The sequence below is a fragment of the Helianthus annuus genome, chromosome 12 (assembly GCF_002127325.2).
Source record: "Helianthus annuus cultivar XRQ/B chromosome 12, HanXRQr2.0-SUNRISE, whole genome shotgun sequence".
Classification (NCBI taxonomy): domain Eukaryota; kingdom Viridiplantae; phylum Streptophyta; class Magnoliopsida; order Asterales; family Asteraceae; genus Helianthus; species Helianthus annuus.
In genome coordinates, this window is record NC_035444.2 from 80,278,858 (window position 1) to 80,299,900 (window position 21,043).

Genomic DNA, 21,043 nt, shown 5'->3' on the forward strand with positions numbered 1-21,043 from the left:
GACTGATTATGTCGGGATTTACAAAAAGAGAATGAATATACATGAAGATTGACTCACACGTATGTTTTTTAACAGTATATTTTATTCACATGGCAACCTTAAACAGGCCGCCAAACACAACACCATATAATTAATTACATCAGCACAAATTTGCGCCACATATCCCAGGAAACCACATTATTTTTCACTCTATTCCTATATCACAAGAAGCCTAGTGATCTTATATGTTGAATGATACTATCGATCTTCACCTCCGTGTTCCATAAGACCAACACACTACCATGATAATGCCTTTTAACGCTAAACTTTCCTTTCTTCCTAGCCCCAAGTGATTATACACCTCCACTAAGTCTTTGATCGAGAATAAAATTAGGGGACTAACCTTGCACCATACGCTCACATGGTTCCAAATGGCAGCAGCAATGTGACACCAGAGAAAAAGATGCTCCACTGTCTCTTCACCAGCATCACACAAAACGCAACTAGTGTCCCCATTGTAGCAGTTTATAACACGAAGAGCTACAAGCGTTGAGATTCCATCCATAACCACGCACCACATAAATATATTACTTTTCTTTGGCACCCATTTGCTCCATTCGAATATACAAACCTACTGCTGTAATCTGCTCTGCTGCCCAGAAAGTCCCGACCGAGAACTCTACATATTTGTCTCTCACCCAGGCCCAACTATCTTTTTTATCCGATAACATAACATTAGACAACAGACCATTGCAGCAAGTTAACTCATCCTTTTCCATAGCCGAACCCAGCTCTCGGCTCCACTCCCAATAGCCCGAAAGATACCTCCACTATGTTGAACCTGCCTGCCACCTTGCAATTTTTCTCCTGCTCCAGCCTCAATAAATGAGGGAATCAGTCCTTTAGCGAGACATTACACACCCACGGTCCTTTAACGGGACTCAAACGTATGTATTTTTTTTTTTTTGAAAGGAAAACTTCATTAACACGCGGCCACCCGAAAACCGGGCACCAAACAAAACAAACTATATTTACAAACTTACACCAATCATCCCATGAAACCTCTCTATACTTAGACCTATTCTTGTACCAAAGATACCCTAACGATCTGATTTCGCTGAAAACGTCATCGACTGAGGGAACCTTACCCAAAAAAATAAACTCGTTTCTCGCCTTCCAAACCCTCCAGCAGACAATAAGAACCACCCCCTGATAAGCCACCTTTCCCTTGCCACTGAGGCTGCAAAACTGGTGAGCTTCCACGATATCCCGAAAAGAGAAGGCCACCAGAAAAGGGGTCCGACTCCAGCTGCTAACTTTCAACCAAAGTCTAGAGACAAAACTACAAGCAGTGAAGAGGTAGTTCGCCGTATTAGGTACTAGTTTATTGATGGAGGGAAATGTTTCATGGAACTTGCCTATTCCATTCCATATATGTTCAAACGAAAAGAAAACTGCCTAGGGAACCAAATTTCTAAAATTTAACACTTCAATTCAATTCTATCTCCCAACAACACAAATCAATTATGTCTAACTTTGAGGTTGGCAATTGTTGAACCCAAGTTTCCAAGAACGATTTCCGTAGGCACCAATGTCATCAACTTCGTTTCACATCATTCCAACATGTAGACTAAAGGTTTTTAACAACTTGAAATCGGTGTTTGCAATCATGGAGTGAATTGCAAGAGGTCTTTTGCTTAATAACATTAGTGAATTCCACTTAATCAAGTGGTAAGAGTTGAAACCTCACTCTCAGTATTTATGTAGAAGGCATGTGTTGCATAAGTGCATAACTAAAGAAAAAAAATGCATTAGTTGTAACCTATAAATTTAAAAGTATCAAAATTAAAGAGAGAGCTTGCCGAGTTTGACTGAGTCTTGAACTCAGCCCCTGGGTTTGTTGCTAATACTAGAACAACTCACTCATCCATAATTGATAAATATGCGTGGCCTCTTCACCACCAAAAAGACAAACAAAATTGTAATCATCGACCGTAAAGAAAATGACCTCTCAACCATTTTTCTCCATTTTATTCAAACTCATTTAACTTTAACATTTTCAACAAAAAAAAAAATATGGCTTCAATACTACTTCTCTCAACCACCCTCCTCTACTTAACTCTAGCTTCTGCGCAGTGCCCCTACCCTTGCAACCCACCACCAACCGCGGGTGGCGGCAACACCAACACGCCACCATCAACAACCATGCCACCACCCGCTACACCAACGGGGAATAATTACCCCCCGCCGGCGGGTATTTACACACCACCATCAAATGTTTTTCCTTATAACCCTCCAACCCCTGACTTTTATGGAGGTGTACCACCTGCCCCGGACCCTATAGTCCCATGGTTCCCCTTTTACTACAAGGATCCGCCACGTAACCCTCGTAAATCTTCGTCGGCTGATGCGAAAAGCGGATCAACGGCTGTGATTTTCTTAGTCCATGTTGTTATGTTCGTCCAGTTGATGCTATATTAGGTAGGAGTAGCATGCAATGAAGTTATTTTTTTGTTTTAATCTCATATGGTGTATGGTGGTGGTTTTGTTAAGGGGCAGATTTGGTAATAAAAAAACATGGGAGCAGTTATATGATTATTTTTGTTGAAAATGCAGATGATTCTGTTCTGTATTTTACTCAGATTTTTTTTTGTTCTTCATAGGTACAATGTGTGTACAAAGTGGCTTTTGAGTGTTTAGTTTATCTTTCCTTTTACATCATTTTATTTGTTTCTTTTACTGTAAATGGTAGTACTTTTTCGTGAGAAAATACAATAAAACACTACAATTTTTATAATATGATAATGATAATAATAATAATAATAATAATAATAATAATAATAATAATAATAATAATAATAATAATAATAAATATTTTAAGTATATTGTTAATATGTAAGTGCAAAAACAAAATCATATACCTGTGCAAAGTTTTTTTTTTATTTAAAAAAAAAATACTGTTGTTGTTTGTACATTTTTACAATAACTATATTATATAATTTGTTTATGATAATAAGTCATGTTAATAGTTCAAAACGCTAATCACTACTATTTAAAGCACAAAAATTTTGTTGAACGGAGAAAATTTTTATAATTATAAAAAAAGGAGGGGCTGGTCGGATAGAATTGGTGTCTTCAACATTCTTGTCCGCGGGCACTTGTTTGTGGTTGAATATTTTGTCATTTCGAGCTCTCCAGATACCACCACCCCGTAGTTGAGACAATAGCCAATAACACCTTTTTGCGAGTCTTCGAATACTGTAATTGCTTCGGGAGTTCCATAACATGTTGGAAAGATATGTGGTGCGGAATGTTCGTGTTGCACTAAGAACCTACCTTTTCTATTTTTATGATGTTGTTCCAAGGTCCCCTTTGAGTGGGATGAAATTCCAAACCTTTTTGTTGTGATGAATGGACGATACGACTTTGGTCAATAAATATTAAAGAGTCAGTTTTGAACCTCCACCACCACTTCAATATTAAAGCGGTTGGATAGATCTATATGTACTTTCACACTAGAGTTTTAATAATTCTAATAAAAACATGGTACTTTTAAAAAGTATCCAATTTAGACCCATCATTCATATCATGATGGTCAGGTTTTGACGATAAGCCATTTAGAGTTTTTAGCGTGTATTTTAAAAGTCTTGTTTAAATGGAGATTAGATGCGTACTAGTCTTAAACAAAATGTTAAAAAAAAGTTCAAGAAGTTTCTATTCTTTTTTATCTTTTCAGCTACACTTTAATACAAATAAAAACTCCAGCAAGTTTACCAAGCATAATATGATCAAATGATTATACTCCATTGGGTCTGTTGTGCTCTTAATTTTTCATATGTGGATCAATCCAAAACTCCCATACATTGAGAAATTGAAGAGCCCATAATAAATATTATTACTTTTTCATTTTTTAGACCATGAATTTATTTTACACAATCTACTCCTAATATCCTCGGCCTCTAGGGGAGTGGGACACCATTTAACACACCAAGATACCATTTGGCTAAATGCGCTTTTGGTAATTCATAAATTATTTGAGCCAATGAGGTAGTGGTGGAGTGGTTGGGGAAAGACTTTGTGTTCCTTGTGACCCAGGTTAGATTCCCACTCTCCCCATTATTTTCTGCGGCATCCAGGTGAAGGGCGAATACGGGTGGCGCCGGTTCGTCTTGGATGGAAGGCGAGGCTTTACCGATTATTCCACTGTCGTGCTTTCGGGCGGGTGGGGTTGGGTTTCCGCGCATATAGGAGAGCCAAGGGGCTGGCGGTGGTCGAGTAGTCGACCTTGGCCACAGCGCACGGTGTCACAGTGGTTGGCATGTCGTTTCTTGTCGTTAAAAAATAGATTATTTGATTGATGGCTAAAATTTTGGTCTCTCATACATCTCCTGTGTTATCTTGGGTAATTGGTGTCCCAACTTTGAAATTCATACAAATCAAAATGGTGGTTGTGAATTGTTTAATGAGCTAGTTGTTGGAACGCTAGTGAACAAAATAATAATTGGAGGGTGGTTTATATGTTTGTTGCTAGTTATAACTTTGAGACTAGTTTTGATGTGGAGCTTGAATAACAAGCTCTTATATGGACCAGCTTGATAAGAGAAAAATGGTAGAAATGACTCAAATTTTAAATGTGCATAACTTGGGCTACAATTGAAGTTATATGGTCCACGAGCTGGTGAAAGAAAGGTCTCAACGGGCCAGATCAAGTGGCAAGCCACCTAAGGCAGGTCGGCCCAAGTGCCAAACCCAAATTCCTTGATCCAAGGCTCCGATTTCATCAATCAAGATTTGCCCTTAAATTTTACGAACTTTTGAATTTTCATTTTATAGCTTAAAACGTGTAAATCTTCTCTAATCAGCAATTCAGCATAATATACATCTTTATTAATGGTATTAATAATTTCAAAAATTGTCAATCAATTTGTAATTTCAAAATTTTAGCAAACCTTACAAATTTAGAAAACTCTCTACAATAGGCACCTATTGTATTTCTAATTTCCTCAATCAAAAAAATTTCAAATTCCTTTGAAAACTAGTCTCTTTATTTATTTGCTTCCGCTCTCTGTTATTAAAGCGATATCGCCCCCTATTCTTACATGCATTAGGCTATTGGTGGATTACTTCCCATGGTATAATGAACCAACGTATGTGTAATGTTACTCGAACTCTTGCACTCTGGGCAATTACCATGTTGAATTAGCGAGTGCTCAGAGATTTCTGGATACAAATCATTTGATAAAGTACTCAATCGGTTTAAGTTGTGACATTAAACATACTTTAACAAAAGAAAAGGAGAAAAAAAAGATAAGCCAGCTGACCCACCAAGTCAACCGGAACACAACCCTTTAGCCATCGTATCAAAAATGACGAAACCAAAATCGAAGTCAAAATAAAAACCATCGTCTTCCTCCACCACAACAGATGCCACTCAAATGGCCGCTGAAACCACAGAGATTCGCTACAAATCTCCACACAACTATGTGGGTATACTCACAAAACCCACAACTGACAACACCTTCGACTCCATCATTGACATCTTATCTGCATCAAAGTACAAAACTTTGATAACAGCAGACGCTCCTATTTATCTTCAAACCCAGAGAGAGTTCTGGAAGAATGCCACCCTTGAAAAACAAGGAGACATCATCACAGCCATCAACTCCTCGATACAGGGTAAGAAGGTTCAAATCTCTCCACAATCTATTTCTGAAATCTTTAAACTCGATGATTTGAAAGAAAAAACCTCATTTTCTAAAGACGAGTTGAAAAAGGATTTCATAAACAGGGGCTATGCAGAGCAACCAAAAAGGGATACCTTACAAAAAGGTTATTTTCCTTCTGCACCCAGATTTTTATTTCACACATTGTTAATGTGTGTTTCTAATAAAACAACGTCTTTTAATGAAATACCAACAAAAATTCAATGCCTGGGGTATGCAATTTTAAACAACAAAAACTTTAATTACTCCCAGGAAATATTTGATGATTTGGTAAAAAACGTTGATAATAAAGCAATTCTGCTCTTTCCACGATTTCTAAGCTACCATTTTGAACAAAAATTTGTAAAGGAAGATGCAGAATTGCCCAAACAAGGTGTCTTTTTTAAAATAAACTGTTTAACACCTGAAACATTCTCTAGAATGTTGGCACCAATAAAAACAAAAGCAGAGGTGCCTGAGCAGAATTTAGCAGATGAAACTGCTCCTCAGGTATCTGCTGCTGAGCCCACTGCTCCAGGTGATCAAAGCAGCACACCCACTGTTTTGAAGCCCACACCTGCCACCACAAAAAGGACCAAAAAGAAAATATCCAGAAAGCCCACCAGAACCAAAACAAAGGCATATCTGGAAGATGAGATCCCAGAGTCAATGCCAGTGACAGCACAAAAGTCACCAATAACCACTGCTGCTACTTCCTCACAGCAGGTGGAAGAAAGATCTCAACCCTTACCTCAAACTCCTCCTGCATCCTCACAAAAGGATCAGGTTGTAAACACAGGGACCCCACAATATGAAGCTCTGGACCCACTCGGATCCATCTTCCACAGTCCTGATCCCAAGGACATGTCTCTTTCAACCCCTTTACCCTCACCTCAAATAATACCACCATCCACCATAACCTTGTTGCATGCAGCTGATGTTACTCAGACACAAACCAGTTCCTCTCAACCACCTAACACTGAGAGTCTACTTCAACAGGTGACTGGGTCTGATGTTGACATTTCTGCTATCCCAGCAACAATTGAGGAGGTTACAATGCAGGAATTACAAGTAATTCCTGTCAGTAGTTCAAGTGGAGCAGCCACTACAAGTGTTGAATCTATAGGTTTACACTTGGACAGTGGTTTCATTAGTAAGACTCCCTTAAAGGCAATTTCTTCTATAGCACCACTGAGAACCACCAGTGAGTTTTTTTTTACTACTGGCAACATCAAAAGGTTATCAAGTGCTGGAGAAAGAAGTCCCCAGTACCGAGAACAAGGGGCATCAATGGATGACTTTTGGGACTCTGTTCCTAAGTCACACATTGGTAAAACCACTGCTGGTGGGGATTCAGATGATCCTGTTAACTCAGGTGATGATTCAAGATATCAGGAATTGACGGGCAGGGTTGAAAACCTGGAAACCTCAGTTGCTGAAATAAAATATATGGTGCAGCAGCTGTTAAAAGCTCAAAAAGCCCAATCTACTGCTCCTCCTGCTCAAGCATCTGCTCAACAGGCACCTGCTGCAAATGAGTTATGGACCATGTTCCAACCATTGTTGGAAAGACAAAAGCAGATGGCAGATCAGCAGCATGCCATACATGTTCAAAAGCTGACCAATATGGTGGAATCAAGATTCAAGGATACTCAGGCGGATATAAAAGCTATAAAGGCTCACATTCAAAGTGCCTCTGGAAAGGTTCCCTCCACTGTTCTCTTCATGAACGAACCCTTCTCAGATAATGCCAAAAAGGGGGAGAAGATTAAGTGGAAGAAAAAGGGAATTGATGATGGTATATATGTTGAGCCAGAAAGTAGCCAAACCAAAACTGCAGTATCAACACACACCACATCACCACACACCACTACCACTGCTTTACCACCACCATCTGTGTCTACAGCACAAAAACCACCATCACCATAAAAAACAACCAAACCCTCATCACCCTCTGCCAAAAAGCAGAAGACAACAGATGTTACAACATCTGTTGTAATGGAAACAGTGGTTGAAACACCAGTTGTTTCAACTGCTGTTAGTCAGCCACTTATCACCACTCAAACAACTGCCATCATAACCCCTGCTCAAAAGCAGAAGACATCTGCTGATACATCAGTAGTTGTAATGACAACAGCGGTTGAAGCACCAGTTGTTTCAACAGCTGTTAGTCAACCATCCACCACTGCTCTCACCTTTCCTACATCATAACCAAAGCTCTTCAGTAGAAAAAGAAAGCCAATCTCTGCCAATGAGGGTATACACGATCCTAATGCTGCACAATATCCACTGGAACTTGAAGCTATCAAAAATGAGATGAGGCAATTCTATACAGAAGAAGATCCTTCAAAAAGAAGATTCTCCTCACTCATAGGCTACATGGCACCAGAAGACATGGATGATTACCTCAAGATCAAGGCAAGGCAAGCTAAAGTAAAAGGTAAGGTTGATAGGGAAAGTGAAGGTCTAAGCGACGAAGGCATTGCTAAAAGACTGGAGTTCTACTTCACAAAAGTAAACCAGATAGAAGAATGTGCACAAGAGCTAAACAAAGAAAAGGCTGATCAAAAGAAAAGGTTAAGAAAACAATATCTAGCCTACATCATGAAAGAGAAATTCTATCCTGCTGAAGAACAACAGCTCAAAGAATGGCCATTAGTTGCTCTAAAGCATGAGGCAGAAAGGATTGAGAAAATCAAGAATGATCCTACAAAGAAGAAGAATGCTCCGAACTGGAGTAAGTACAAAAAGCTCATTGCTGACCTAACTGCAGAGTATAAAGGAAAGAAAAAGGAGCTGGTGGATGCAAAAATGGATACTGCTGAAGCCATATCAAAATGGTCCAGGCAGCAGGCAGCAGACTGATGAAGCCTATGAAAGGCTAAAGAAAAGAAAGATAACTGTTTCAAGTGCTTCAAAGAAACGTGAACAAATGATGAAGCTTGAACAGCAGATTGAAAACCTCAGAACATTGTTCAAATCAGCAGACAAACCTATTTTTGTGTCAAACCAAGAAGAAGGTAAACAGCTGACTGAAGAAGAGGTCAAAGAAAAGGAAGCAGAGTACTTCAAGGACACCATCATGAAAATGGGTCTAAAAGAAGACAGCTCAACAAAGCTTCAAAACCTTGTTAAGAATGTATTAAACAAACCTGCATCACCAAACACTGCAACAGACATGTTAGAAATTGAAAGGCAAGAGCAAATTGAGAAAGAAACTGCAGAAGACATAGCTGCAGCAAACAAAGTCATTGAAGAAGCCTTCAAAAGAATGTCTGAAAGTCTGCAAGTGTTCACAAGGCCATTATCTCCTAACTCATCAAAGAATAAATCTCTCCCAAGAAACCCATTTGGTTTAAAAATACTAAAGTGGATATCTGATCAAAAGACCCACGTATTGACTCTGGTCAAAACCAATGGTGAAGTGAAGTACATATCAAGGAAAGAAGCACTAGGCCTTAGTGTTGAAGATTTGCAGGATCTCCTTGAACTTACACTGTGTAGGGATGAAGATGATCTAAGTTCCAAAGAATTTGAAGCTGAATTTAAAAGACAAGCTAAGGAACTTTTGGTGAGAAATAAAGGTCCTGAATAATGAAGGGTTTTGGCATTATCTGTTCCAGGGGGAGATTGTTGGGATTGAACCCTACCAGAGGAACAGATAATGTAAAGCCAAAACCAGATCACATCAGTGGACTAACAATAAGCAGTAGCCTACACTTTGCTTTCCCCTTGACAGTGGTATTCTAACAGCTGATGGATCTTAAGTACTGCTCACTACAACAACTGGTGAACCAAACACTGATGAAACTCTAAAGAACTAGTGAAGACAAACACTGTTGCTCTATCTACTGCTATTTTCTAAGTACTGCTGAAAGACACAAGCACTGCCCACTCAAAGACTGATCACCTTTGAAGAAAGCACTGAAGTTCAACATCTGTGCTCAGGCTACAACAGTGGAGCGTGAAGCAGTTGTTATCTCTTGTTTTGTATTGTACTAATAATCAGATGTTGCATATCAGTAGTTTGTTTAGAATAGTGTATATAGGTTGTTAGTTTGTTAGATGTCACTATCATGGTGACGTCAGCTGAGATGCTTCAGTGGTTTGGTTTGCCTATAAATGGAGCAGTACCCTGTACTGTTACATTTGATTGACTGAGTAGATTCTTCTTCTTCAGTCCAATCCTTTCATCTTATGCAACCAACCTTGGGGTATCAGGCTGAGGGGGAGCTTAGTTCTGTAAACATGCTGTATTCATTTGCTTTGTATTTCAATCATTCAACTTAATGAAAAGCATTTGTTTATCAAACTATTTTCCTCTTTGATTGTGTTTACAAAGTTTGTATCCATTTCCGCTGCACTTTATATCATTATATTCTGACTGTTCAATTTATACAAACAAACACAATCATGAGAGCCTCCGATCCTAACAAAAAGAAATTAATATTTTTATGTATTGTGTGTAGGGCAAGAGAGAGAAACAATTTTATTGGTGGGACAAGTGACATGTGGCAAATAAAAACATCCACAAAAAACATCCTTATTGTGGATGCTCTTAGGACAAGTTTCCGTGAGTGTTTTAGAAAGTGATTAAGGTTTTTGGTATTTTTAATCCCTAGACTTTGAGTTTCAGTGTTTTGATGATTCTAATCACTCAATTAAATTTAGAAAGGTTTGAAGGTATGTGATACTTAGATTTTTTCCGATAATGACGCTAAGTTAAAATTATAATGTTCGTATTAATGAATATTTAGTATGAAAATTAAAGGCTCAAAATTTTTACGGGGGTTACAGTTTCCCCTACTTTAGAAAATTTCGTCCCGAAATTTAATTGTAGGAGGTGCTTAGGAAAGGTTTATTTGTGAAGGTTATGGATTTATAGGGCTTTAGAGAAGGACAAAGGATCCAGGTAACGAAATAAATTGTTTTAAAAGAGTTTTTAGATTACCAGAGATGACTACTTCGTATATGAAACTGATGTGTGTGCCTAAAAGAGTTTTTAGTAAAACCTTTTTAATTGAATCACTTAGATAAAGAAAATATGTAGATAATTAGATGTATAAGAACATATTTTTTGAAATTATCGTCAAAACAACAAAATTTCAAGGCCTGAGGGGGGAGGAGTAAACATAGGGGGTGTTTCCAGGAACACAATAGGGACTTTACGAAGAAATAAAGAAACCACTGTGATGGTTACTCCTGCCTCTAATTTTTCCCTTGCTCCCGCGATTCTGACCAACACCACACCTCCCGGTTGATGATTGATTATGCTGTAGAAATTCATTATAGTATGATAACGTATATTTGACTGATTATGTCGGGATTTACAAAAAGAGAATGAATATACATGAAGATTGACTCACACGTATGTTTTTTAACAGTATATTTTATTCACATGGCAACCTTAAACAGGCCGCCAAACACAACACCATATAATTAATTACATCAGCACAAATTTGCGCCACATATCCCAGGAAACCACATTATTTTTCACTCTATTCCTATATCACAAGAAGCCTAGTGATCTTATATGTTGAATGATACTATCGATCTTCACCTCCGTGTTCCATAAGACCAACACACTACCATGATAATGCCTTTTAACGCTAAACTTTCCTTTCTTCCTAGCCCCAAGTGATTATACACCTCCACTAAGTCTTTGATCGAGAATAAAATTAGGGGACTAACCTTGCACCATACGCTCACATGGTTCCAAATGGCAGCAGCAATGTGACACCAGAGAAAAAGATGCTCCACTGTCTCTTCACCAGCATCACACAAAACGCAACTAGTGTCCCCATTGTAGCAGTTTATAACACGAAGAGCTACAAGCGTTGAGATTCCATCCATAACCACGCACCACATAAATATATTACTTTTCTTTGGCACCCATTTGCTCCATTCGAATATACAAACCTACTGCTGTAATCTGCTCTGCTGCCCAGAAAGTCCCGACCGAGAACTCTACATATTTGTCTCTCACCCAGGCCCAACTATCTTTTTTATCCGATAACATAACATTAGACAACAGACCATTGCAGCAAGTTAACTCATCCTTTTCCATAGCCGAACCCAGCTCTCGGCTCCACTCCCAATAGCCCGAAAGATACCTCCACTATGTTGAACCTGCCTGCCACCTTGCAATTTTTCTCCTGCTCCAGCCTCAATAAATGAGGGAATCAGTCCTTTAGCGAGACATTACACACCCACGGTCCTTTAACGGGACTCAAACGTATGTATTTTTTTTTTTTTGAAAGGAAAACTTCATTAACACGCGGCCACCCGAAAACCGGGCACCAAACAAAACAAACTATATTTACAAACTTACACCAATCATCCCATGAAACCTCTCTATACTTAGACCTATTCTTGTACCAAAGATACCCTAACGATCTGATTTCGCTGAAAACGTCATCGACTGAGGGAACCTTACCCAAAAAAATAAACTCGTTTCTCGCCTTCCAAACCCTCCAGCAGACAATAAGAACCACCCCCTGATAAGCCACCTTTCCCTTGCCACTGAGGCTGCAAAACTGGTGAGCTTCCACGATATCCCGAAAAGAGAAGGCCACCAGAAAAGGGGTCCGACTCCAGCTGCTAACTTTCAACCAAAGTCTAGAGACAAAACTACAAGCAGTGAAGAGGTAGTTCGCCGTATTAGGTACTAGTTTATTGATGGAGGGAAATGTTTCATGGAACTTGCCTATTCCATTCCATATATGTTCAAACGAAAAGAAAACTGCCTAGGGAACCAAATTTCTAAAATTTAACACTTCAATTCAATTCTATCTCCCAACAACACAAATCAATTATGTCTAACTTTGAGGTTGGCAATTGTTGAACCCAAGTTTCCAAGAACGATTTCCGTAGGCACCAATGTCATCAACTTCGTTTCACATCATTCCAACATGTAGACTAAAGGTTTTTAACAACTTGAAATCGGTGTTTGCAATCATGGAGTGAATTGCAAGAGGTCTTTTGCTTAATAACATTAGTGAATTCCACTTAATCAAGTGGTAAGAGTTGAAACCTCACTCTCAGTATTTATGTAGAAGGCATGTGTTGCATAAGTGCATAACTAAAGAAAAAAATGCATTAGTTGTAACCTATAAATTTAAAAGTATCAAAATTAAAGAGAGAGCTTGCCGAGTTTGACTGAGTCTTGAACTCAGCCCCTGGGTTTGTTGCTAATACTAGAACAACTCACTCATCCATAATTGATAAATATGCGTGGCCTCTTCACCACCAAAAAGACAAACAAAATTGTAATCATCGACCGTAAAGAAAATGACCTCTCAACCATTTTTCTCCATTTTATTCAAACTCATTTAACTTTAACATTTTCAACAAAAAAAAAATATGGCTTCAATACTACTTCTCTCAACCACCCTCCTCTACTTAACTCTAGCTTCTGCGCAGTGCCCCTACCCTTGCAACCCACCACCAACCGCGGGTGGCGGCAACACCAACACGCCACCATCAACAACCATGCCACCACCCGCTACACCAACGGGGAATAATTACCCCCCGCCGGCGGGTATTTACACACCACCATCAAATGTTTTTCCTTATAACCCTCCAACCCCTGACTTTTATGGAGGTGTACCACCTGCCCCGGACCCTATAGTCCCATGGTTCCCCTTTTACTACAAGGATCCGCCACGTAACCCTCGTAAATCTTCGTCGGCTGATGCGAAAAGCGGATCAACGGCTGTGATTTTCTTAGTCCATGTTGTTATGTTCGTCCAGTTGATGCTATATTAGGTAGGAGTAGCATGCAATGAAGTTATTTTTTTGTTTTAATCTCATATGGTGTATGGTGGTGGTTTTGTTAAGGGGCAGATTTGGTAATAAAAAAACATGGGAGCAGTTATATGATTATTTTTGTTGAAAATGCAGATGATTCTGTTCTGTATTTTACTCAGATTTTTTTTTGTTCTTCATAGGTACAATGTGTGTACAAAGTGGCTTTTGAGTGTTTAGTTTATCTTTCCTTTTACATCATTTTATTTGTTTCTTTTACTGTAAATGGTAGTACTTTTTCGTGAGAAAATACAATAAAACACTACAATTTTTATAATATGATAATGATAATAATAATAATAATAATAATAATAATAATAATAATAATAATAATAATAATAATAATAATAAATATTTTAAGTATATTGTTAATATGTAAGTGCAAAAACAAAATCATATACCTGTGCAAAGTTTTTTTTTTATTTAAAAAAAAAATACTGTTGTTGTTTGTACATTTTTACAATAACTATATTATATAATTTGTTTATGATAATAAGTCATGTTAATAGTTCAAAACGCTAATCACTACTATTTAAAGCACAAAAATTTTGTTGAACGGAGAAAATTTTTATAATTATAAAAAAAGGAGGGGCTGGTCGGATAGAATTGGTGTCTTCAACATTCTTGTCCGCGGGCACTTGTTTGTGGTTGAATATTTTGTCATTTCGAGCTCTCCAGATACCACCACCCCGTAGTTGAGACAATAGCCAATAACACCTTTTTGCGAGTCTTCGAATACTGTAATTGCTTCGGGAGTTCCATAACATGTTGGAAAGATATGTGGTGCGGAATGTTCGTGTTGCACTAAGAACCTACCTTTTCTATTTTTATGATGTTGTTCCAAGGTCCCCTTTGAGTGGGATGAAATTCCAAACCTTTTTGTTGTGATGAATGGACGATACGACTTTGGTCAATAAATATTAAAGAGTCAGTTTTGAACCTCCACCACCACTTCAATATTAAAGCGGTTGGATAGATCTATATGTACTTTCACACTAGAGTTTTAATAATTCTAATAAAAACATGGTACTTTTAAAAAGTATCCAATTTAGACCCATCATTCATATCATGATGGTCAGGTTTTGACGATAAGCCATTTAGAGTTTTTAGCGTGTATTTTAAAAGTCTTGTTTAAATGGAGATTAGATGCGTACTAGTCTTAAACAAAATGTTAAAAAAAAGTTCAAGAAGTTTCTATTCTTTTTTATCTTTTCAGCTACACTTTAATACAAATAAAAACTCCAGCAAGTTTACCAAGCATAATATGATCAAATGATTATACTCCATTGGGTCTGTTGTGCTCTTAATTTTTCATATGTGGATCAATCCAAAACTCCCATACATTGAGAAATTGAAGAGCCCATAATAAATATTATTACTTTTTCATTTTTTAGACCATGAATTTATTTTACACAATCTACTCCTAATATCCTCGGCCTCTAGGGGAGTGGGACACCATTTAACACACCAAGATACCATTTGGCTAAATGCGCTTTTGGTAATTCATAAATTATTTGAGCCAATGAGGTAGTGGTGGAGTGGTTGGGGAAAGACTTTGTGTTCCTTGTGACCCAGGTTAGATTCCCACTCTCCCCATTATTTTCTGCGGCATCCAGGTGAAGGGCGAATACGGGTGGCGCCGGTTCGTCTTGGATGGAAGGCGAGGCTTTACCGATTATTCCACTGTCGTGCTTTCGGGCGGGTGGGGTTGGGTTTCCGCGCATATAGGAGAGCCAAGGGGCTGGCGGTGGTCGAGTAGTCGACCTTGGCCACAGCGCACGGTGTCACAGTGGTTGGCATGTCGTTTCTTGTCGTTAAAAAATAGATTATTTGATTGATGGCTAAAATTTTGGTCTCTCATACATCTCCTGTGTTATCTTGGGTAATTGGTGTCCCAACTTTGAAATTCATACAAATCAAAATGGTGGTTGTGAATTGTTTAATGAGCTAGTTGTTGGAACGCTAGTGAACAAAATAATAATTGGAGGGTGGTTTATATGTTTGTTGCTAGTTATAACTTTGAGACTAGTTTTGATGTGGAGCTTGAATAACAAGCTCTTATATGGACCAGCTTGATAAGAGAAAAATGGTAGAAATGACTCAAATTTTAAATGTGCATAACTTGGGCTACAATTGAAGTTATATGGTCCACGAGCTGGTGAAAGAAAGGTCTCAACGGGCCAGATCAAGTGGCAAGCCACCTAAGGCAGGTCGGCCCAAGTGCCAAACCCAAATTCCTTGATCCAAGGCTCCGATTTCATCAATCAAGATTTGCCCTTAAATTTTACGAACTTTTGAATTTTCATTTTATAGCTTAAAACGTGTAAATCTTCTCTAATCAGCAATTCAGCATAATATACATCTTTATTAATGGTATTAATAATTTCAAAAATTGTCAATCAATTTGTAATTTCAAAATTTTAGCAAACCTTACAAATTTAGAAAACTCTCTACAATAGGCACCTATTGTATTTCTAATTTCCTCAATCAAAAAAATTTCAAATTCCTTTGAAAACTAGTCTCTTTATTTATTTGCTTCCGCTCTCTGTTATTAAAGCGATATCGCCCCCTATTCTTACATGCATTAGGCTATTGGTGGATTACTTCCCATGGTATAATGAACCAACGTATGTGTAATGTTACTCGAACTCTTGCACTCTGGGCAATTACCATGTTGAATTAGCGAGTGCTCAGAGATTTCTGGATACAAATCATTTGATAAAGTACTCAATCGGTTTAAGTTGTGACATTAAACATACTTTAACAAAAGAAAAGGAGAAAAAAAAGATAAGCCAGCTGACCCACCAAGTCAACCGGAACACAACCCTTTAGCCATCGTATCTGTGGGTTCAACCCAACCCCGTATAAACTAAAAGTCTAAACCCAAAACCACGAATTCCGTATTCGGTTCATTGTTCATGTCATGTCATAAATTCACTCCCCTATTTATAAACTTTATCACAAGTATCAGAGCTTTCATACGAGTGAGTACAAGGCGAAGGCAATAGAGATGGAATTAATGGTGTGATAATTTGCTGAAAATTTGATTGTTAGAAAACTTTAGCGGATGAGTCACGGCACGAGCAACTATTACTGTATCATGCAGAATTTGTAAGCATCAATGCTGGCCGTGATCCAAACACAAACTGCTACATTAGGTGTTGGCTTTCTTGTCACAAAAATCTCGATCAAAACCAGATTGATACCTTTTTAAGGTGGCCTGTTTCTACACGAACCCACTTGACCCGCTCATTTTACCAGGATTGTATTGTAATATAGAACGCTAGTTGATTCAGTTACAGGAAAAAAAAAACAAAAGTAATAGATTTGTTATTTTGTTTGTACTTACCCACGACCATGTGTTCGCCTGAACTAAAACGGGCAAACCCAAAGCAATCTAGAACGTTACAGACACGAGTTACCGGACCGGAGATTCATTATCATACGATTGCTTTGAATTTGACCACTCTAGCTCAATTCCGATATTTCTTGTTACAGAACCACATATTTAATCTACCTTACTACAACACATCTAAAGTTGCTTCAAGACGCAACACCAACTTTAGGACCGTTCCACGTGTGACTGCCTTTCACATATCTTCTCACCATGTCTCTACCTCTTGGTTCTGGATCTTTCGGCTTATTTAGTTTGGTACCCTTCCCCTCTTCATCTTTCTTTTCAGGTACGTAATTTCTCACAACAGTTTCTGAAACACGGATCCTGTTGGTTGCCGAAGTTGAAGAGCCCGGTCTATTGTTTAACGGAACGGAAGACTTGAATAAATTCTTGTCATGTCGAGTAGCCATTGATGAACTGGGTCGTCGTTGATTTGGTGTCTTGCTGATGGGTGTAGCCTGTAAATTGATTTGTATATATGTCAAGTTATTGTTTCTTACTTACAAACTAATATGATGCAACTATATAAAGTTTTTGAAATGTTATTAAAGTAACCTTGTGTTGATCTGAAGCTCTAGCAGATTCGTTGTAGAAAGAAGGCAGTGGTTTTGCTTTAAAGTTGAGACTTTTTCGGAATTGTTTCATCTCGGCTACTTGTTTTTCCTGCAAATGCACGAATAAATGTTGTTGTTGATCTTTTGTGGGTATGAAATATTGTTATCACTTGCATCAATTCATTTTCGTACCAGTGTTTTTGCTTTAACTTGGCTAATTTCCACCTCTTTAACATGTATTTTCTCCGCGATTTTTGTATAGAACTGTGATATGTGTGACAAAACTCAGATTTAGAATAAGAACAAGTGATTTATATAAACTAAATAAATAACAAGAAAGAATGATTCTTGCCTCTTTCCTATTTTCCGCTCGCTGATCAGTTTTGAAACAAAAACCAGTAGCACTCTGAACAATGTGTGCTTTGCTTGGATTAACGGACTGCTTTGACCTGATGAAGGGGGTGAAAATACGTTGAGAATACACTAAAGAATTTTTTAATAAATCATTATAAACATGTGAACTGTAAGTCTGTAACCAACCTGTTAACGATCGGGCGTATCCCGGGAAGAGATTTCTCTGACAATGGACGCTGAGCTTTGACTTTGACTGCCTTTTCAGATCTTAAATCCTTCACAATTGTATGCAACGACATAAGATACAGCGTACAAATAGTATTGTGCGAACAATAAATAATTAACAAAAATGTTACTGTAATGAATATATTTGAAGACAGCTGGCATTTACCTCTGCTTTTGATGTTTTCAATCGTGAGCCAATCGAGGGACTAGCAGGTCGGGGCAACTTCTTTTCTGTTTTCGTTACAATCGACGGACTAGCAGGTCGGGGCAACTTCTTTTCTGTTTTCGTTACAATCGACGGACTAGCAGGTCGGGGCAACTTCTTTTCTGTTTTCGTTACAATCGAGGGACTAGCAGGTTGGGGCAGCTTCTTTTCTTTCGTTACAATCGAGGGACTAGCAGGTCGGGGCTTCATTGAGCCTTTGGATGCTCCATTAGGAACCTTTTTTTGGGAACGATCAACATTGACTTGAGTCTTTAATGTTGACCTTGTAAGTTTCTTTTCTGCTGCAGGCTTTACCTATTACCAGTAGAAGTCAAGCATCGTAAGCACATTATACAGTATAAATATAACATATATAATCATCCCTTTTTCACCAAAAGTAAATACAACTAATTTTCATACTTCACTTTTTTAAGGCAATAGTTGCATTCAATATAAGCGATCCCGATGACATAAGAATTCACCTTGGGAGAAATTGTTGTCGTGGCAATAGGTGCGGAGCTGATGCTATCATGGTCCTTCTCAGGTATTTGACAAGCAACCGATGAATCGCCACGGGCTTCTGATGACACATCCACCGGCACTACATGGTCAATGAGGGTCAACCCAATACTTTGTTCAGTATTTCCAGCTACATTCTCATTTTCACTCTGATGCGTTTCACCAAACTCGTCCTGAGTTGTAACACAATGAAATTCATAACTTTGACTTTCCGAACGCTGACTTATAGTAGTATCTTCATCAAAACATGCAACATCTCCGTTTTCATGATGTTGAACTTCGGTTTCTGTATTGCATTTAGAAGGATTAGAACTGCTGCAAGGACTCTCATCACAATTACCATACTCTTCAAACTCACGCAAGTCACCATTCCCATCTGTACACAACTCTCCCCCGTCTTGGCATTCAGACAAACGTTGCTTCAAAAGCGCTTTCCGTCGAAACTCAGCCTCAAAATACGCCTTTTTTTCTGTAACCGATCCTGGTTTAGAGTACTTTTCAACCTCCTCAAGATATCTATTATGTGAAAAAACCGATCTTCTCTCCCAAGATAATGATTCAGACTCAAATCTTCCAAAGGAGATTGAACCCGACCGCAATAGGTCCGCCTATCCAATTCAAAAAAAAGAACAATATCAGGATCTTCAGATACCGTTGAACCACAATATATGAAGGCGTATATAAATAAACATAATTGATCCCTTTCATTCAATTCAACAACACAGCTTTCTAAACAACACTTTATTTAGATCTATTTTTAATAAGCAACTGACTTTTGTATATAAAAAGTTTGCATAATCATTAGACTATTATGTCCTACAAACAATACCAAGACTTGAATATAAATAGCAAGACAGATAAAGTGAAAGTAACTTTAATAAATAAATAAATAAAAATAATTAATCATTAATATCACAGTATTATTGTTATAAAATCTATCACAAAAATCTGCAATTAAACATTCATTGAATTTGATCTGCAATAAATATAGTTAAAAAATCATAAAAACGGTTAGTAATTAACTGAATCAAATCCAAATGATGAAAAATCAGATCTAGTAGAAATAACTAACATAATTACCTGAAAATTCAAGCGAAACGGTTCTTCAATTTCGCCTGCCATTAACTATAATCACTTCAAAGCATGATACGGTGATACTGACGAAAAAACCCTAACAAAAAGCGGTGAAAAAGTGTATCGTGTAAGAGAAAGTGAACAAGTGAATTAGATTAAGATAAATACGGATATTAGATGATAAGTGATAAATAAAGATTGAGTTGTGTGGATCACTTACGATTAATGGAGGAGAAGACGGTTGATTGACGGTGTTTGATCGTTGTTGAAGCGAAAGTAGATGTGTGTGTTTGACGATTGATGAGAGAGAGAGAGAGAGCGAATAAACGGGGTTTGGTTTGGTTTGTGTAGGAAGTAGGAGTGAAGATAAAACTGCATCTATCATGTGAGTGTGTGTGTTTGATTTTATTTAATTAGACCTTTTTGTCAACGGTTAAAATCTGGCCCCTCAATCGCTCCGCCTTTTTCAACTCTATTTTTTTCATGATAATCAATGTTTTCATATAGAAGATGTTGTAGTCTGGTACGAAGGTGTGTAGTAAAGATACATGTATTCAAGTGGTTGACCGTTTTAGTCTTATTAGACTATACGGTGTCATGGCGTGGTTCCCTCGTACGGCGTGGGAGAGGGAGCGGTATCTTCTTTACCGACGTGGAGGTTTTGATGATGATGAGGTGGTGGTTGTTTTTTGGATGGTGGATTTTGTTTTGTTTTTTAAATATAAAATAATTATAAAAAGTGTATGTCACGTGTCACACCATGCCCCATCTCACACTCCGCTTTTTGATACCACGCCATCTTTCTGACAAGTGTTGACGTGGCTTCCACGTGACGCTTCATTCCCTCTTTTCATACCCTACCACATCGTATGGTCCTAGTGTAGATTTAGGAGTTAGTTTAATGGCATTGTGGATTAGGCATTCTAAAAGTATTATTGTACTATATCTTATCTCGATTTACAAGGTTAAAAAAATATTAGATTTGTAGTAAATAAAATTTTATGAAATTTTATGGTATTTTAGACGTAAATTGAATGCGAATGAATTGTCATTTATTTACCATATTTCATATTACTTCTAAAAAATTAAAAGTAAATTTTTCTGCATGCATATCATATGTAATTTAGCTTCCAAAATATTATTTTGTCGATTTGCCTCACCTTTTTCAATCATATCTATCTCAAATGAGTTTTGGCTTCAAATGGAGAAACTGACACATGGGTTTTGG

General features: G+C 37.8%; 3 protein-coding genes across 3 annotated transcripts; 2 read left to right on the top strand and 1 right to left on the bottom strand.

Annotated features, from left to right (window-relative positions):
- The first annotated feature begins 1,950 nt into the window (after positions 1–1,950).
- On the top strand, positions 1,951–2,721 carry LOC110912016 (leucine-rich repeat extensin-like protein 5). The gene has a single exon (XM_022156675.2). It carries the CDS (start codon positions 2,056–2,058, stop codon positions 2,458–2,460), a length of 405 nt encoding a protein of 134 aa, XP_022012367.1. The 5' UTR covers positions 1,951–2,055; the 3' UTR covers positions 2,461–2,721.
- Positions 2,722–13,043: 10,322 nt separating this feature from the next.
- On the top strand, positions 13,044–13,448 carry LOC110913939 (leucine-rich repeat extensin-like protein 5). Its single transcript, XM_022158754.1, has one exon. It carries the CDS (start codon positions 13,044–13,046, stop codon positions 13,446–13,448), a length of 405 nt encoding a protein of 134 aa, XP_022014446.1.
- Positions 13,449–16,790: 3,342 nt separating this feature from the next.
- On the bottom strand, positions 16,791–20,195 carry LOC110912017 (protein WVD2-like 7). The gene is made up of 9 exons (XM_022156676.2): positions 20,036–20,195; positions 19,822–19,912; positions 18,705–19,349; positions 18,184–18,537; positions 17,979–18,067; positions 17,791–17,887; positions 17,631–17,702; positions 17,440–17,547; positions 16,791–17,342 (listed from the first exon to the last, which is right to left on the bottom strand). The coding sequence occupies exons 2-9, from the start codon at positions 19,861–19,863 to the stop codon at positions 17,031–17,033; spliced, it is 1,719 nt and encodes a 572-aa protein (XP_022012368.1). The 5' UTR covers positions 19,864–19,912; positions 20,036–20,195; the 3' UTR covers positions 16,791–17,030.
- Positions 20,196–21,043: the final 848 nt, after the last annotated feature.